This window comes from Lolium rigidum, chromosome 1 (genome assembly GCF_022539505.1).
Source record: "Lolium rigidum isolate FL_2022 chromosome 1, APGP_CSIRO_Lrig_0.1, whole genome shotgun sequence".
NCBI classification, from domain to species: Eukaryota; Viridiplantae; Streptophyta; class Magnoliopsida; order Poales; family Poaceae; genus Lolium; species Lolium rigidum.
Window position 1 is genome coordinate 248,411,808 of NC_061508.1, and position 17,138 is coordinate 248,428,945.

Here is a 17,138-nt window from a genome sequence, read left to right on the forward strand (position 1 = left end):
TTAGTTGATATCCTTGTCATATAGGTAAATTCACTTAGTTGCATATCTAGAGAATTTACCTTTTGTGTCAAGCCTAAATTGAAAAAGAACTAAAAATTGGTTAGCACCTATTCACCCCCCCCCCCTCTAGGTGCGGCATACGATCCTTTCAATACTCTCTCCTTCATGAGGCCAAAAATTATATATGCGATTCCGATCTTTGTGAATCTCACTTGGAGGATAGAACTTAGAATAAAACCGGGGCACAATATCATTCCATTCAAGAGAATCCCCATTATCCAGTAATTTATACCAATGCGCCGCTTTACCAGACATCGATATAGAGAATAGTTTCTTCCTCACTTCATCCATAGCAATACCTGCACACTTGAATAAACCGCATAATTCATGTAAGAACACGAAATGATCTCCAGGGTGGACAGTTCCATCCCCTGTATAACGGTTACCCACTACACGTTCAATAATTTTCATAGGTATTTTGTATGATATTTCTTCCTTACCCGGCGCCTCATCCACTACCTTTGCAAGTAGTATTAGATTTCCCAAATAAACACTCAAGAGAAGATCTCTTCATAATGAATTATAGCAGCAAGCGAAAATAAAATCAGCACAAACAAGAGAAATTTCCCTTACCAATTCCACTTACCAATAGCGCTTCACTCCCAGCAACGGCGCCGTAAAATAGTCTTGATGACCCACAAGTATAGGGGGTGTATCGTAGTATCTTCGATAAGTAAGAATGTCGATCCCAACAAGGAGCGTAAGGTGTTGACAAGCAGTTTCGATGAAGGATTCACTCGTAAATGCTCACGGACAAGTATTCGAGGGGTTTTGATGTAACGGATGAATAAAGTACGAGTAAGTAAAGTGCGAGAGTAATAATTGCAGCGAGTGGCCCAATCCTTTTTAGCACAAAGGACAAGCCGGTTTGTTTACTTATAATGACCAAACGTTCTTGAGGACACACGGAATTTAGTCTAGTGCTTTCGCTATCATACGGCTGATTAATCTTCATTGTTTTGATAAGTGTTGTGTGGGTGAACCTATGCTAATGTACCGCCCTTCCTAGGACTAATACATACTTGTGATTATACCCCTTGCAAGCATCCGCAACTACAAGAAAGTAATTAAGATAAATCTAACCACAGACCTTAAACTCGAGATCCCGCTATCCCTCCCGCATCGATATACCAACGGGGCTCAGGTTTCGTCACTCCGGCAACCCCGCAATTGGCAAACGAGTACAAGATGCATTCCCCTAGGCCCATAAATGGTGAAGTGTCGTGTAGTCGACGTTCACACGACACCACTAGAAGAATAACACCACAACTTAAATATCATAACATTGAATATTACTCAACCATACTTCACTACTAACATTTAGACTTCACCCATGTCCTCAAGAACTAAACGAACTACTCACGAGACATCATATGGAACATGATCAGAGGTGATATGATGATGAATAACAATCTGAACATAAACCTTGGTTCAATGGTTTCACTCAATAGCATCAATAACAAGTAGAAATCAACACCGGAGAGTTTCCCTATCAAACAATCAAGATCCAACCCGAATTGTTACGGCGGTGACGAGGTGCAGCGGTGGAGATGGCGGTGATGATGATGGAGATGATGACGATGGTGATGGATATGATGCCCAGCTCGATGACGGTGACGATGGCGTCGATTTTCCCCTCCGGGAGGGAATTTCCCCGGCGGATTCCTGCCCGCCGGAGAGCTCTTTTCTCTCGCGGTGTTCTCCGCCCGCGCAGGCGGCCGTGACTCTTCGCGACTATCCTCTCGGGGTTTAGGTGTTCGGGACGAAGACGTACGCGAAGAAAAGGAGGCGAGAGAGGGCTGTGGGCCCCTCCTCACGTGGCGGCGCGGCCGGGCCTTGGGCCGCGCCGGCCTATGAGGTGGGCCCACCTCGGGTCCCCTCGGCTCCCCCTTCCGGCTCCCTTCGTCTTCCGGAAAAATAGGGTTTTTCATATAATTTCCGTCAACCGTTGATCTTCCGAAATATTGCATTCCGACGGCGCTTTTTCCAGACAGAATCCCGGCTCCAGTGCGCGATCCCCAAATAATCATGAAACATGCAAAATAGATGAAATAACATAAGTATCATCTCTAAATATGAAATATATCAATGAATAACAGCAAATTATGATATAAAATAGTGATGCAAATTGGACGTATCAGCCATCCTAGCACAAAAGCGCTCTGAAATTCTGAGACTATGTGTAGCAAAAGAATCTTTAGCCTATTTGCTACAACTTTTGAAGCAATCTTATACAGAACATTGCACAAGCTTATTGGTCTAAATTTAGACAGATGTTTTGGGTTTGTTACCTTGGGAATCAGGAAAATCACTGATTCACAAAAACCCTCTGGGATATCATCACCACTAAAGAAGCTCATGATGGCACCACAAACCTCATTTTGGACAAGATCCCAATGCACCTGGTAAAAAGACATCTAGGAAACCATCAGGTCCGGGTGCCTTGGTAGCTCCCATCTGAAATAAGGCCTCCTTGATTTCCTCATTTGATTATGGTCTACAAAGGTATTCATTGATTTGATCATTAACCTTATTAGGGATCGAGTCCAGAACAGTGGCCATCATCACAAGGGGTTCTAAATTAAAAAACTCCTCATAGAAATTGTGCACCATCCCTTTAATCTTAGTTTGATCAATGCTCACCGATCCATCTTCCCGCAGCAAGGTACTTATAAGGTTCGTTTTCTTCCTCGCCGAAGCCTTTGAAAAGAAAAATGCGATATTTCGGTCTCCCTCGCTGAAAGAGCATATTCTAATCCCTAGTGTTTTGTGTGTTTGATTACAACACTTGAATTGAATTTTACCATGTGTGCTTAAGTGTGTAGGTTTATTTTTAGCACCATGGGATTGTACCCACCTGTTCATATGTGTCTTTGAGTCTGGTTTTATACTGGGCATAAAGATATATGTGAATTGGTGGATGTGACATTGGAAAGGAGAAAGATGATCTGAAGGAACTGAAACCTGAAGAAAAGTGCACCGGATCATCCGACCCCCAATGGCCGGATCATCCGGCCCCCTGAAGCAAAATCGGCTAAAGACCAGAGGGGCGGATGTTTATTTCATCCCCCTGGACGAAGAGAAGAGCCGGCCCACCAGGGGAATTCGCATCGCGAGCAGTTTTGGAGGGCCCGATGGTTTTTCCATCCGCCCCCTGGATGATTCGAAACATTTTCCCCCCTAGAGGGAACTGCACACCAACGACACTCGCGCGGAGGAGCAGACTGGAGGGAATATTCTCCTCGGCCCGAAAAGGAATATTCCTCGGAGGGGCCGGACCATCCGGCCGAGCTTCTGAAGGCTAGACCCCGGATCATCTAGGGGGGCAACCATCCGGCCTACTAATGCTGGATCATCCGCCCCCTCGACACAACAACGGGCAGTTGGCCCGTACGGGCTATAAACGGGGGAGCCTTCATCTTCCTCAAATCAGATCTAAGATTCACTAAGACTTTCTCTCTCGTCCATTGTTCCAAAGCTCAAATCGCGTAGATCTCGCTCCCTAGCCAACCAAATCACTTCATACTTGGGGAATCGAAGGAGGAGGGCTAGATCTACCTATCTACCCAAGTAGTTTCAAGATCCCCATAGTTTTCCTTAGTCATTTGAGAAACCCTAGATCTCCTATGTGGGGATCCTTGTTCTTGTAGAGCATCTCGTCCTAGATCTTGTTGTGACTAGGCCCTGATGTTGTTGGGAGCCTCCGTCCTTTGTGGAGTTCGTCCCAACCTTTTGTGAAGGAATCGCCGCCTCGACCGGCCTTGATAGTGGAGAAGTGAATACTCCTACGTTGGGTGTTCACGAGGAATAAGGTGAAGCCTGTGTGGTTGTTGGTACCTTCGTGGTCCACACCTCCTCAACGCAGATGTACTTCCTATTGTGGAAGGAACTGCGGTAAACACATCGCGCGTCGTCTACGCTACCATTCTCCCGGTTGTCCCTTTTATTTTACACTTGCTATTTACATGTTCTAATTGCTAGTGTGCATTGCATCGATCATTGTAGGAACAATTTACTTTATCAAGTAATCACCTTTATATTCTTCTTCCGCATAAAAACTGAAAAAGAATTAAAATTGGTATAGCGCCTATTCACCCCCCTCTAGTCGCGTCAAATACACATTCACTCGCGGAGCCACTCCACTCGTGAACGTTGCCGCGCCATAACCTACTCGCGCTCAAACAACTCACACAATTGACGTTCCACTGCCTTCTCCTCAACGATCACAATATCACTGATGGGTCTGTTGCGAAGGAAGCGAAGTGATCGCTCAAGCTTGTGAATCTCTCGCTGGACAGAACCAAAAGAAACTCTGCTCCATTCCTTGAGATACATTGCAAGTTTATTCAAGTTGGCCCACGTTGACTGCCTCCAATTAGGCCCAACACTGTTCGGAGACCAGGCCTCTTTGATCACCCCACATAATCATCGGCCCTTCTCCAGGCAGCCTCGTACTTAAAACCATGTTGTACTAGGGGTTTTTCCAGACGAGGCTCGCCTGATGCAAGGGAGATAAGCACAACATAATGATCAGAAGATGTCGCAATAATATTCTCGACACTACAATCAGCAAACAAGTTCAAGAAAGCTCCATTAGCCACTGCCCTGTCCAGGCGTACTCCATATTACATTGGGCATCTTTCCTATTTGACCACGTATATTTCGGTCCAGAAAAACCTAGATCAACCAGGTTGCACTCATCCAGGCAATCACGGAAAAGCTTCATTTGAGCATCAGAAGGTCTGTAGATCCGTAATGTTCATCCTATAATAATACCTTCTTGAAGTCACTACAAACAATTCGCAAGTTCATAACGATTTTAGTTCGTCGGCAAATGTGCAAAATCCATCACGGAGACCTCATACTGACGGTTTGGAAGACCGTGGCGAACCTCGCGTCACAGATGGACCGGCTGACAGTTAGATTTGGCCGTCACAGATCCATGACTGATTTGTGCTGGCCTAGAGCCCGCCTGGCCCAAGTCGTTGTGACGCAAATAACCGTCATGCGCCGGTTCCCCTCACCGGCGACCACCGTGTCAGGTGTGTCATGTCAATGATTACCATGTCGGGGCAATGATTGACTTGTCAGACCAATTATTAAGTTGTTAGTCCGGTCGACTCTAAACTTTGTCGTCTATCCTGACGTCAGTACCGTCGTGGCATGAGTAACGTGGCGCATTACGAAGCCAACACGTGTCCGTCTGATGACGAGAGGCTTACCAATTGAAGCATGTCACCTGGACAAATGGAATAAGGACACGTTATCCAATAGCATCTCAATGCATGGACAAATAGTAATAGGGCAAGAGGACCAGTAGCATTTCGACACGTGTCAATTTATAGAACGACATATTTTATTGCCAATGACACGTGGACATCCCCGTGACTGACATGTGTTGATACTGACATTGCACTTTCCACTAGGTGGACGAATAATAAATAGCCACGTGTTTGAAGCCCGCAATGCGAGGCCTGCTTATAGCTGGGCCGGATTTCTACTTCGACCTAGTTAAAAATAGGTCCGTTCGAAGCCCGCAACGCGAGGCCTGCTTATAGCTGGGCCGAGTTTCTAGTTCATCCTAGTTAAAATATGAGATGAAACATTTATATATTCACGGCTGGATTATATTCGGCCCAGTTTTCTACTTTAGTACATGACACGGCGTGCCCACGGCCCATCATATAAAGAATATTAACCCGCTATGATAAATTATAGACCATGAATACGCATCATGCATGACATAAAATGGCCCAAGGGAATTGCTTGCAGAAACCGAAGCCACGAAAGTAAAAGGAATAATTATAGACATATAATATATACATTAAACGAGAATTATTACACGCATACACAGATCATAGTTAAACGAGTACAGTTGGGAACATTACTTTAATGTGTACCATAACCATCCAACCATCTAAACCAACAGTTCAACATCGCACCACCAAAATAATAGTTCAGCCAATAACCAGCCAACCATCAAAAGCAACCGTTGAACATCGCACCACCAGTCCACCATAGCCATTATATGGGTTAGGAAGTCTACCTTTACTCGTGAATAAACCTGAGCAACTCCTTCATCTTTCAGGTCTTCATTTTCCTTTATCTTGTTGGCCAACTAATCTATTTGATTGCGCTGGGTGTTGACAAGATCCTCCAGTTCTGCAGTTACCATCTTCTCTTTCTTGAGCTCAGCAGCAAATTTGCTACTGCTACATCGAGAGGGCTGCTGATGCATGATATGCAGAAACCAGGTTCGAGAGTTCTCTTGGACAGGACATCATGTATAGTTTGCAATAAAAATAAAATACAGAAAGTAAATAGCAAATAAGTAAATGCTCTCGATGAGAGAAAAACTCAATCCTCTATGCAGCAAGAGGACAAGCTCAAGTGTGTGTGCTTATATGAGACTAAAGTTTCCGAGGGCGGTATGGATTTACTAGCATCTGACTTCTAAACGACATAGTAAATATTTTGTCAAGCTTTATTCAATTAGGGGTTGAGCCTAAATTAGGTGCAGCCATAGATATGTGCAAACACACCCCTTATGATGGGTCCTAGAGCCATTTTCGTGTGCAAGTATAGGAATCATTAAGACATAAATGTCCCACCATAGCAATAAGATCATTGGTTCCCGACATAAACCCCTCTAATGCAACCTCCATAGTATTGGAAAACGGTTTCCATCAGTCTGTACCTTCCAACACTAATGCATTACATTAAAGTGCAACCCTATGATTCCATATAGGTAAAGTAATATGCAGTCGATGTTCGCATAAAACCATCATAGAACAACATAAAAGATAGAAAATTTTACCAAATACTCATTGCACATCATATAGAATCATAACCAGATCATCCTATGCCCTTAGAAACGTGGGGAACTACTCACAAAGTGTGAAACATGATATGGACCAGAAGCATAATGATTACAACACAATCTGAATATATAATCTCCCCACCAAATAATGACAAAAGTACCAATCACAAACATGTAACAACACTAGAAAACAATATCCGGGGTTCAATTCAACACAAACTATGAGGGGGGTAACGTCGATCTCGTAGATGGGGATGGTGGTGATGATGGTGTTGATGGAGATGTTGATGGAGATGCCTCCTCCCAAGCCAAGGAGGAGTGAGGATCTCGATGGCGTCGATTTCCCCTTCACCGGAGGCACCGGTGCAGAAGGATCTGCCCTCTTCCGAAGTAGGAGAAGACTTTCGCCTCCGTCGTCGCCTCAATAAATCTCGGGAAAATATGGCTTAGATTTTGGGCGAAACAGATGGTCTGGTATAGAAGGGGGCCAAGACAATGCCTGAGGCGTAAACGGACCTGGGTGGCGCGCCCAAACATGTAGGGCGTGCCACCTGGTGCCGTTTGGCCCTCGTGGCTCCCCTCGCGTACTTCTTTCGCTCACGATCCTTCTCCGGGTGAAAAACTGATCAATTATTTTTTCCTCAATTTTTTGCGATACAGAAAGTACTGAAACACATAAAATACGAAAAAGAAGGTTTTCTGCCTCCCAGAAATTAAATACCAATGAATGGAACTTTGTAGAAAAGTCCAGAAAATCGACTAAATGCATAGAAAATGATGTATGATGGCAAATAACAATGAAAAACAAACATATGTGTAGCAGTAATGGTGATGCAAAATGCACGTATCATATACCTGCGTAGGAGGCTGCCTAGAGTGCACGCCTCAAATTATTAAGCGTCAGCGTTGTTCCGCCACACACGGAAAATGCCTTCCATTGCCATGGAGGGTCTTATAAGGTCAGATCTCTACTAATAGCGGAATAGGCACCTACCCCTAATGGACCTGCCCTATAGGATTTCTGACTATAGTTTGCTAGGGTTTGGTACACTATAGTTCGATAGGATTTCTAACTACATGATCATTCAGAAATTTCCTTTGGATCTATGACTCAACCTCTCTAGATAATCTTGTGTTTTTTTTATAGTGCACTCAAACAAGTTATACTACTGATTTAAGGAATTTCTATTTTTTAGACTTATATTACTGATTCCTATAAGGTTAAACTTGCGATGACATCATACTCCCGCGTTTTCCGTTATTTTGTTCAAATCATGCAAACCACCGAGGTCCGTAGTTGACAGTCAATGGCCTCTTTGAATCACACAGTTTAGTTGACATGTTTGTCGAAAGCAAAATAAAGATTGCAATACACATAAAACTACATACATTGCCATTTTTCCACCGATTTATTAATAATCATCAAGAGTAGTAAAAGGAATCCTAAAAGTAAAAGAAATTACAAATAGGTTATTGGACCATCTAACGACGACTAGAAACAATAGCGCAAGCCGAAGGTGCAACGCCATCCTCACCCTCCATCACTGGAGCCGGTCAAATCTTGCAATAGTAGAACTTGTTGTGGTAGACAGACATAAGGTCATCGCGCCAAGGCCCAAAAGGACCGATGCACCAGAACAACAACTGTCGCCAATGATGATAACCGTAGATTGGAAGAGACTGACATGAAACCACACCAACGAACACGAAAACCGAACAGTTCCCGGTAGATCCGCCGCGACTCCACACGCTCTTCGCCGGCGCTAGCCGCACCACCGAAAGGATAGAGCGGGGAGGACCTTATTCTAACCTCAAGATGTAGCCGCTGTCTCACCATCTCAAAAAAGATACTGAAAAACAAGTTAAACAAAGAACGAAAATCCTCCTACCGACGAGAGGCCATGGTCCACCGCACCTCCAAGATCCCAAGGCCACCAAAGGTAGAACATGTAGCATCATCGGCGACTCGGACGGAAAACCTAGATTTGTTTTAGATTGGCATCGTCTCCTCTCCTCAGGTACCGGTTATTCATTTGGATGCAACAAAGAAAAAACCCTAGATCATACGCGCCCAATTCTTAAAAGGAGATGAAAAATGTTCGAAATATTGAAGCAAGAATCCAACCCATAGTAATTTCTGTAGCACACACTTCATCAAAAACAATCTCCAAGTTGGGCCCGAATTGTGAATTAACTTTTTTTTGGGATTACATTGTGCCTTAACTATTCAGAAAGCGAATCCGAAAACTCCCATCTTGGCACTGAGTACTGACTGCCGCCGGAAGGAGACGAACCCAGAACCCTCCCCGGCGAACTCATTCGCCGCCGCCACCGCCGCCGCCGGGGATATGGACTTCCAGGTCGTCGTCCTCGCCAGAGGCACTTCCGAGAAGCTCTCGCCCCTCGTCTCCAAGGTCCAGTCCCGAGCGCGATGCCCCGCCCGTCACACCGATAACCCTAACTAATCCTCCTCCTCTTCTTCTCCTTCTCGCAGGACGTCCCCAAGGCCCTCCTCCCCGTAGCTAACCGCCCGGCGATCTCCTACGTGCTCGATCTCCTCGAGTCCAGCGACCTCAAGGACATCATCGTGGTGAGCAAGCCACCGACTTCTTCAATTCCTTCCCAAGTTGGGCGCTATTCGCTAATGCGACCGTGTGTTTTCTGCAGGTCGTGGAGGGACAAGAGGCGGCTCGCCTCGTCGGAGCGTGGATCTCTAGTGCATACTTGGACCGCCTCCTCGTGGAGGTAAGTTTTGAGGCCGATTTGGCGTTTGCCCGCTTCAAATAACACTCTGGATGATGCTATTGTTGTTAGGATCCCCTAATTCTCATCCCATTAGAAGCTTCTTGCTGCATTAGCTTGGCATGTAGTTTGGACTTGGTAGGGAATAGGCTAATGGTTGCCTCAATTATGCTTACTTCACAAGAATTTTGTTTGCTGATAAATGAAAGCATCTCTTGTGAGTTGTGATTGCCAACTTTTGATGTGTGGTTTAGTGGAGTTTCACTTCAGTGGGCTGTTTTGGCGGTGTTGTGGTTGTTCCATAGTAGTGTGCTGTTTATCTGGGTAATTAAAGATCAAATGCTAACAGATTTCTGCTGTTTGGTGGTAGCACCTTATAATCAGAATGAGAAGTTACAAGGGCTAAGGCCCCGGTGTGAAATCTGTCAGAAGGGCTGCATAGCTGTTGTACTATGTTCATATAACTGATAATGCCACACTATCCACCCATTTGACTACAGTTTTTGTTTGTTCATGAAATCAGGAGTGTACTTGTCACACTCCACACTCCTACCCAACTATTAAAGTTGGAAGTGGGCAAGTGGCTAGAATGTTGCATATAATAGAAGCAGCTTGGCTCATTCTCGCTACTCTTTTATTGTTAGTTATTTTATAGTACTTTGATTTGTGAGTATGATTGGGTTGAGTGGATTGTCAAATATTGTGAATTGGAGATAGTACTATTTCTTCTGTATCTTGCTGATAACATGCTCTTTTTTTTGTTTATTTTGCTTTAGGCTACATATTGGACATTTGGTTCAACAGTGTTATCTAATAGATGCTAGTATTGTCTGAACTTCTATTGATGCAATATCCTGTATTTTACTGACTCGGAAACATCTTTCTATAGAATGAAACTAGTTAAATACAATTGATCCATTAAATGAAAATAGTTCTGTATGAAGCATAATCAGCACATTCTATTGGAGGTTGTTGCAAATTGCTAATCAAGTTGTTAAAATCCTATAATTTTCAGTAACTTGAACTGCTTGAGTTCAAATTTATTTTGTATTACCTTTTTTTAGGTGCATGTATGCTACATATTGGAGATTCACTATAAGAATTTTATCTAATATGGGCTACTAGTTTCCAGTCTTCTCCTTGTGTGATATCCTGCATTTTACGGACTTGTAAACATCTTCCTATAGAATGAAGAGTTTCATATGGGTGGTCCATTAAACTAAAATAGCTTGTCTCATAATTGGCATATTCCGTCTATGAATGTTGTAAAGTGCTAATCAAGTTGTTAAAATACTAGGATTTTCAGTAACTCAAATTGCTTTAGTTCATGTCTGCTTTTTAATTAATTTTTCTTTAGGTGTGTATTTTTTTTTGTGTGGCTTCGTTAGCATTTGAATGGGGTAATATGTTGTACGGAAAATATTCTCAGCTGTATGGAGCTAACCCCTTTCTGTCTTGTGTAGGTAGTTGCAGTTACTGAGGACATTGGAACTGCTGGTGCATTACGAGCTATTTCAAAGAGGCTGGTCGCGAATGATGTTTTGGTAATGCCAGGGCTTTTCCACGTTTTCAGGAACGTAAAAGTATGTGTGCTGCGAGTAATCAAAGATGCTAATGCATTTGCCTTGTTTTAATAGGTGATTAGCGGTGACCTAGTAACCGATGTACTTCCTGGGGCTGTTGCTGCTACCCATAGAAGAAATGGTGCAGCTGTTACTGCTTTGCTGTGTTATGTTCCTGTTAGTGGTCCTTCAGATGCTGCGTCTTCGGGAGGGAAAGATAAGGCTAAAAAACCATGTCGATTGAACATAGTGGGGCTAGACATAACAAGGCAATTCTTGTTGCATATTGTATCAGGTTTGCTTATTCTATTGTTTTTGTTGTAGTAAGGTAATAGCTGTCATTCAAAATCCTTATGCTTGTCAAATATTACTTGTAGGAACTGACGTTGAAAAGGATGTTCGGGTTTATAAGAGAAAAATACGAGCTGTAGGTCAGGTAATGTTGGCTTGTTTCCTAACCTCATTTTCTGCTTTCACTTTTCATTGCCATACCTTATGTTCTATAACAGTATCATGTGTCACAGAATACTAGCGGTCCAAATTAGTTTGGCGTGCAGTATACCTGCGTTTATTATATCTTTGTTTGAGTCCTACAAATAACTATGGGAGGTCATGCGGTATATATAGTAATTTAAATATGGTACTTCCTCCGATTCATATTAGTTGATGCTAATATAGATGTATATGTATCTAGACACATTTTAGTTGCAGATACATCCATTTTAGCATCAAGTAATATGGATCAGAGGGAGTATTTGAAACTAGATACCGGATACTAAATAAACCTACGACTAGTCTCAGTGAAAACTAAACTATTTCAGTGCTCAGTAAATACCATATTACCAAATTAACATGAATATTTGGAACAATATGATGATGAATTTTCAGTATGGAAGATCAAAGAAACAACTAAAGTGGAAGGCTGGATGCCATGCTTGCTTAGAACATCGTGTTTCAAACCAGTGTTCTAAAAGATGCTAGGCGCTAGGCAGGATGGTGGCACCTAACGCCCAGGCATTTAGGTATTCACATGCTTACAGGTTTAGAAGCTAGAAGGCTGGACGCACCAATTAACCCATGCCACAATAACTTGCTGTCAACCATTCTCACTTAATTTGGATTAATTTGTCCGAGCTGCAGGGTTTCAACGTACCATACTGCTATGCATTGAGAGTAATGGAAGAATAGTCAGAAAAACCTACCAGCAGATACTTCATACTCGCACTTCCAAATCTAAAATGTACTGGGGTGGCGAATGGCGTGACATCATTTGACCAATCAAGTCAATAGTCTTCCTTATTTGAGGAAGACTGTCACTAAAATGGAGATGAACCGTAATCACACATGGGTAGAGAAATTGTGTCAAAGAATCATATGGTATCAACATTCAGTAGCTAAATCCCTTGACAAGCCGGCAAGCCTCCACAGTAGAAACATGCATTTAATATGACAGATGGACTGCTCGAAGTTCTATGAACCTCCTAAACTTAAAACCACATGGGCTCATGGTCGCTGGTAATGCCATCTTTGGCTTGCATGGTGGACTAGAGATGGCTTGCCTAAGGGCTGGAGGTAGATGTGCCACTTGCATATGGGCTGGAAGTGTGATCCGCACGATCACCGTGTGTAGTATTAGGTCATGCCTGTATGGTCCGAAGTGTATTGTGTGTTGAATTGGAGCAGACAAACTAGGGTGGGTGTTCCGCCCTTCAGCTTGTCTGATTTTCCATGGTGTATACTTGAAATGCCCTATTGCACAACTGTTTTTCTCTACCGTACTGAGTCCCACATACCGATCAAACTAGCCAGACAAACTAGTCAAACCAGTTATTTTCTGCTGTTTTTTTCTTGAGCAGTTATTCTGTTTTTTTTGTGCGTCTTCCTGGCTAGATATTACGATTAACAGCCACATAATAACTTTGTCATGCTAGACAGAACTTTTAGGATTTAGGTGTCTAAATTTTTGCAGTTGCTCATGGTCGTGCTGTTCTAGCAAATGTACTTCACTAAAATTTTAGCAACTTGTAAATAAGTTTCAGGTCATTGATTTATGCTAGTCCACTGCGTTTAGAACCATTTAAAACTGATGAGGCATTTGCACAGGACGCAGGGGCGGACCTAGGCAAAAAGTTTAGTGGGGCAATTCAGATGAGCATTTTTGAAAAAACTTTTCCCCTTCAAGTATAATACAATTACACCGAAACTTTAAGTATTGAGTGGGGGCCGTTGCCCCCACTCAGATGTACTTGAGTCTGCCCTTGACAATACATCATCTGTACATACTATGAGCAAATTTTGTTGCCTTTTTTCATTGAAAGAAGATAAATTATACTACTTCGGCAGGATATTACTATGCACTGTGGAGTGAAATTTGGACAGATTATGTCTATGTGCTGGAATGAGTGAGTGATTAATAATTGTTTGTTGAATATGTGGAAAAAATAAATATTTATTGTGTTTGTTGTGGTGAATATTTTGCACGCTACAAGAGCTGAACCAATTGACTGAAGTAAGGCAGGGAAATTTTCTGAGGACATGAGCTAAATAGGCACTCGTCCCTTCTTGGAATGAGAGCTGTTCCTTGCAAGCTTACGTGCTTAATTTTCGTTGCAAATTCAGTTTTGTTGAAAATTTGAGGCATAACTTGCAACAATAATAGGTCCAATGAGTGAGGAGATGTTATTTTTGTGGCGTTTTAAGAACAGTTGCAGTTTGTTGGTGGCCATCATGTTCTCAATTATAACCGAAGCTCTTAATTTTATTCCTAACATTATTTGATTCAACATCATTTTAGAAATCTCAAAAGTATTGAGCTCAGATGTTTATTCAGTGATGAATTTAATATCTACCCTGCCTTTCTTTTGCCAGATGGAAATTCGAAGTGACCTGATGGATGCCCATCTTTATGCCTTCAATAGGTTGGCGGCCTATTTTGTCTTAAACTTGTTTTATCTCATGTCTTTATACGCACTCTCGCTCAGCAATCTCTTGATATATACTGCTGGTCACAGGACAACATTGCAGGATGTACTGGAAAAGAAAGAAACATACCGTAGCATTAGACTTGAAGTCCTCCCATACTTAGTGAGGAGCCAGTTGGTAAGCTTGTGCTTAATACATAATGATTTTTCCTGAGCACTGTTTTCTTCTGAGATTGTCCTAGGCGCTATTTAACTTTTTCCAAATTTGTATAGAGATCAGCTCCATCTGGAGGTGAAGGAACAATAGTTGATGAAAGTGGGAATGTTATAGTTCCGCCCAACAGTAATTTACAGTGCTTGTCACAACATCGTGCTATTGCACCATCTGCTTTCAAGCAAGATTTACTATCAAATTCAGGTGGTGGAACACATAGGTGCTGTGTCTATATTGCTGGTAAAAACAAGTACTGTCACCGTTTGAACTCCATTCAGGCGTACTGTGATATTAACCGAGATGTAAGGATCCAACACAGCCATCCATTTCGTTTTTTGTATTGTTTTATTGTTGGGTATTGCTTGAAAGTTATGCTAATCACAAATTCGCAATATGACAGGTTATAGGGGAAGCTAGTCATCTATCTGGTTATTCCTTCTCTTCACATAATAACATCATCCACCCATCGTGTGTGCTTGGATCGAAGACTACAGTGAGTCTAATTTCATACTTACTCATTACAAGCATTTACGGCTGGTTGCCTGCAAATACCGTAAATGATTGAATGCTAAAAATGCAATATTGGACGCAAGTAGAGATGCCTTATATATGAATATTTGATTAGTTAGATCAAAGATAGCATTGTATATTGATCATCTGAAGACTCAAATAAGTGGTCTATGGTATTAATCTTATGTCAGTAGTAAAATTTAAGCCTTGCTGTTTTACCTCAATTACATAATAGCATTTTCTTGTTTATTTGTAATACATAAGAACCAAGGAAACAGTATAGGTCACGACAATATGCCACATTATCCTGCAACATTCCAGCAAAAAACGTGTTTGTGTGATTTTGGTTTGTGTTCTTATATGCATATACTCCCTAAGTATATTGGTTGTAGTAACATCTTATATTATGGGATTGAGAGAGTATAATTTACCTATCTTTCCATATATACTCTCCTTACAGGACTGAATCCTTAGAATTATCTGTTGTGATCTATTTCATAAGTTCAAACCCCCTTGATTCCATATTTCTGGTGGATGATGTTGGCTCTGATATTGATAAACAAATTTTAATACTGCTTATATTATGAGTATGTTTTGTGAAAAAATTATGGTAGATTTGCAACTAGTGCACATTCTAATCCCCCTCCCCCTCTGTTTTGTCTTATCTCCCTTGTGGCTTATGGTTTATTAGGTCGGGCCACAATGCATGCTTGATGAGGGTTCACAGTTAGGTGACAAATGTAGTGTCAAACGATCTGTGATAGGCCGTCATTGTCGAATCGGTTCCAATGTGAAGGTAAAACGCAATACATTTTTTTCCCTTGCTGGTTTCTTGTATTTTTTTTTTTTACTGAAATGATGCGTGTGTACCTTAATAGCATTCTGCTTGCTGGTACTGCAATTGTGTAAATGTGAAAGTCCTGTGTTACCTTCTTGTTTGACTATAATGTATTTAAAATTTGGGATGAAACGCCATTATTTAGTGAGTTTTACAGTTAAGTTGTGAAATCGTCCAGTAGAGTGTATTAGGCTCAGTGTGAAATTTATGTAATAAAATACAATTTAAACGAGCCTGTTTAGCCTTAGTCCTTTGCTGAATTAGAGCTTATCGTGCAGAGGACAAGTACTTCATCCATAATTTTGTTGAGTTTCATTCTGTTTTTCTTGAGTTCTTACTGTATGGCTTGTGGTACTTATTTTATATCTTCTTTCTTGGATCTTGCTAAGATCTAGTTGGTCGTATCTAGTTTATTTCTGGCACCTCATCATGTTGCCCTTACCACATCCTGCTGATACATCATTGTGAAGTTAGCCTCCAACCTAGCCTAATCCTGCAAGCTGCCACCTTTCTGTGCCATTGTTACATTATTGCAAACCTTTTTTCTTTGGCAACCCTACTTGCAAAGCTAGCGTGCCAATTTTACAGAAACTATCATATCAAGTGAGTTGTTCTTTTTTATGAAACTATTTATTTCCTTCTGTTGTCACAGATTGTCAACTCTGTTGTCATGAATCATGTGGTTATTGAAGATGGCTGCCACATCCAAGGTTCTGTTGTATGTAATAATGTGCAACTTCAAGAGCGTGCTGTTTTGAAAGATTGCCAGGTATGTGCTTTCGTCTGACCAATTTGTACTCTAGTAATTGAAACTTGAAGGAGAAGAACTTCAGTTATGTTGAATGTCACATCAACTGATGCCGTTAGGCGTTGTAATGAAATAAAAATGAATTAAATTTACATTTAACTCTTGGAACAGTAAGTCCACTTTGAAATAATTTATTATATGATTGTATTTGTGAAATAATTTCAGGTTGGAGCTGGTTATACTGTGACCACTGGTAGTGATCACAAAGCAGAATCCCTAGCAAGAAAGTAGAGGAGGGCGTTCTGCTAGTTTTGCGGTGGGCTTTTAGAAATGTTTGTGTGCATACCAGATGCACCCCTATGAGTAAAGAAAGGGGATACAGTTCGGCTTTCAGAATTTTTGCAATTACTCGTTTGAGATATGATAGCACAATTTTGGTTCCGGTGTAACATTCTGAAAATTTTGCGTGCTCTGAATTTGAACTGCAGTAAGTGAGACAGTTTCTTCACGTGAATCCTTTTCTCTTGAGATGGATTCGTAGCGCGTTTTGAATCAGCGGCTTAGAGCATCTCCACCGGCTCCACCGGCGGTCCCCGAATAGTCGCCGGTAGAGGCGCCGGCACTTCCGTATGGGTAGATGTTTTGAATTAAAATCACAAATAAAAGCATGGAAAATTGAATAAACAGAAGAAACATTCACAAAGTAATACATAATTGGGAACA

General features: G+C 41.9%; 1 protein-coding gene across 1 annotated transcript; it reads left to right on the plus strand.

The window, feature by feature from the left end:
• Positions 1 to 9,121: 9,121 nt before the first annotated feature.
• On the plus strand, positions 9,122 to 16,897 carry LOC124683470 (translation initiation factor eIF-2B subunit gamma-like). Its single transcript, XM_047217977.1, has 13 exons — positions 9,122 to 9,294; positions 9,375 to 9,470; positions 9,548 to 9,625; positions 11,086 to 11,166; positions 11,260 to 11,479; positions 11,562 to 11,620; positions 14,053 to 14,102; positions 14,196 to 14,283; positions 14,379 to 14,621; positions 14,720 to 14,812; positions 15,521 to 15,625; positions 16,320 to 16,436; positions 16,641 to 16,897. Exons 1-13 carry the CDS (start codon positions 9,229 to 9,231, stop codon positions 16,704 to 16,706), a joined length of 1,362 nt encoding a protein of 453 aa, XP_047073933.1. The 5' UTR covers positions 9,122 to 9,228; the 3' UTR covers positions 16,707 to 16,897.
• Positions 16,898 to 17,138: the final 241 nt, after the last annotated feature.

Coding starts and splice junctions, on each gene's coding strand:
- LOC124683470 (XM_047217977.1), top strand. CDS start 9,229: ATGGACTTCCAGGTCGTCGTCCTCGCCAGAGGCACTTCCGAGAAGCTC. Junction 15,626..16,319: donor GAATCGGTTCCAATGTGAAG/GTAAAACGCAAT, acceptor CTGTTGTCACAG/ATTGTCAACTCTGTTGTCAT. Junction 16,437..16,640: donor CTGTTTTGAAAGATTGCCAG/GTATGTGCTTTC, acceptor AAATAATTTCAG/GTTGGAGCTGGTTATACTGT.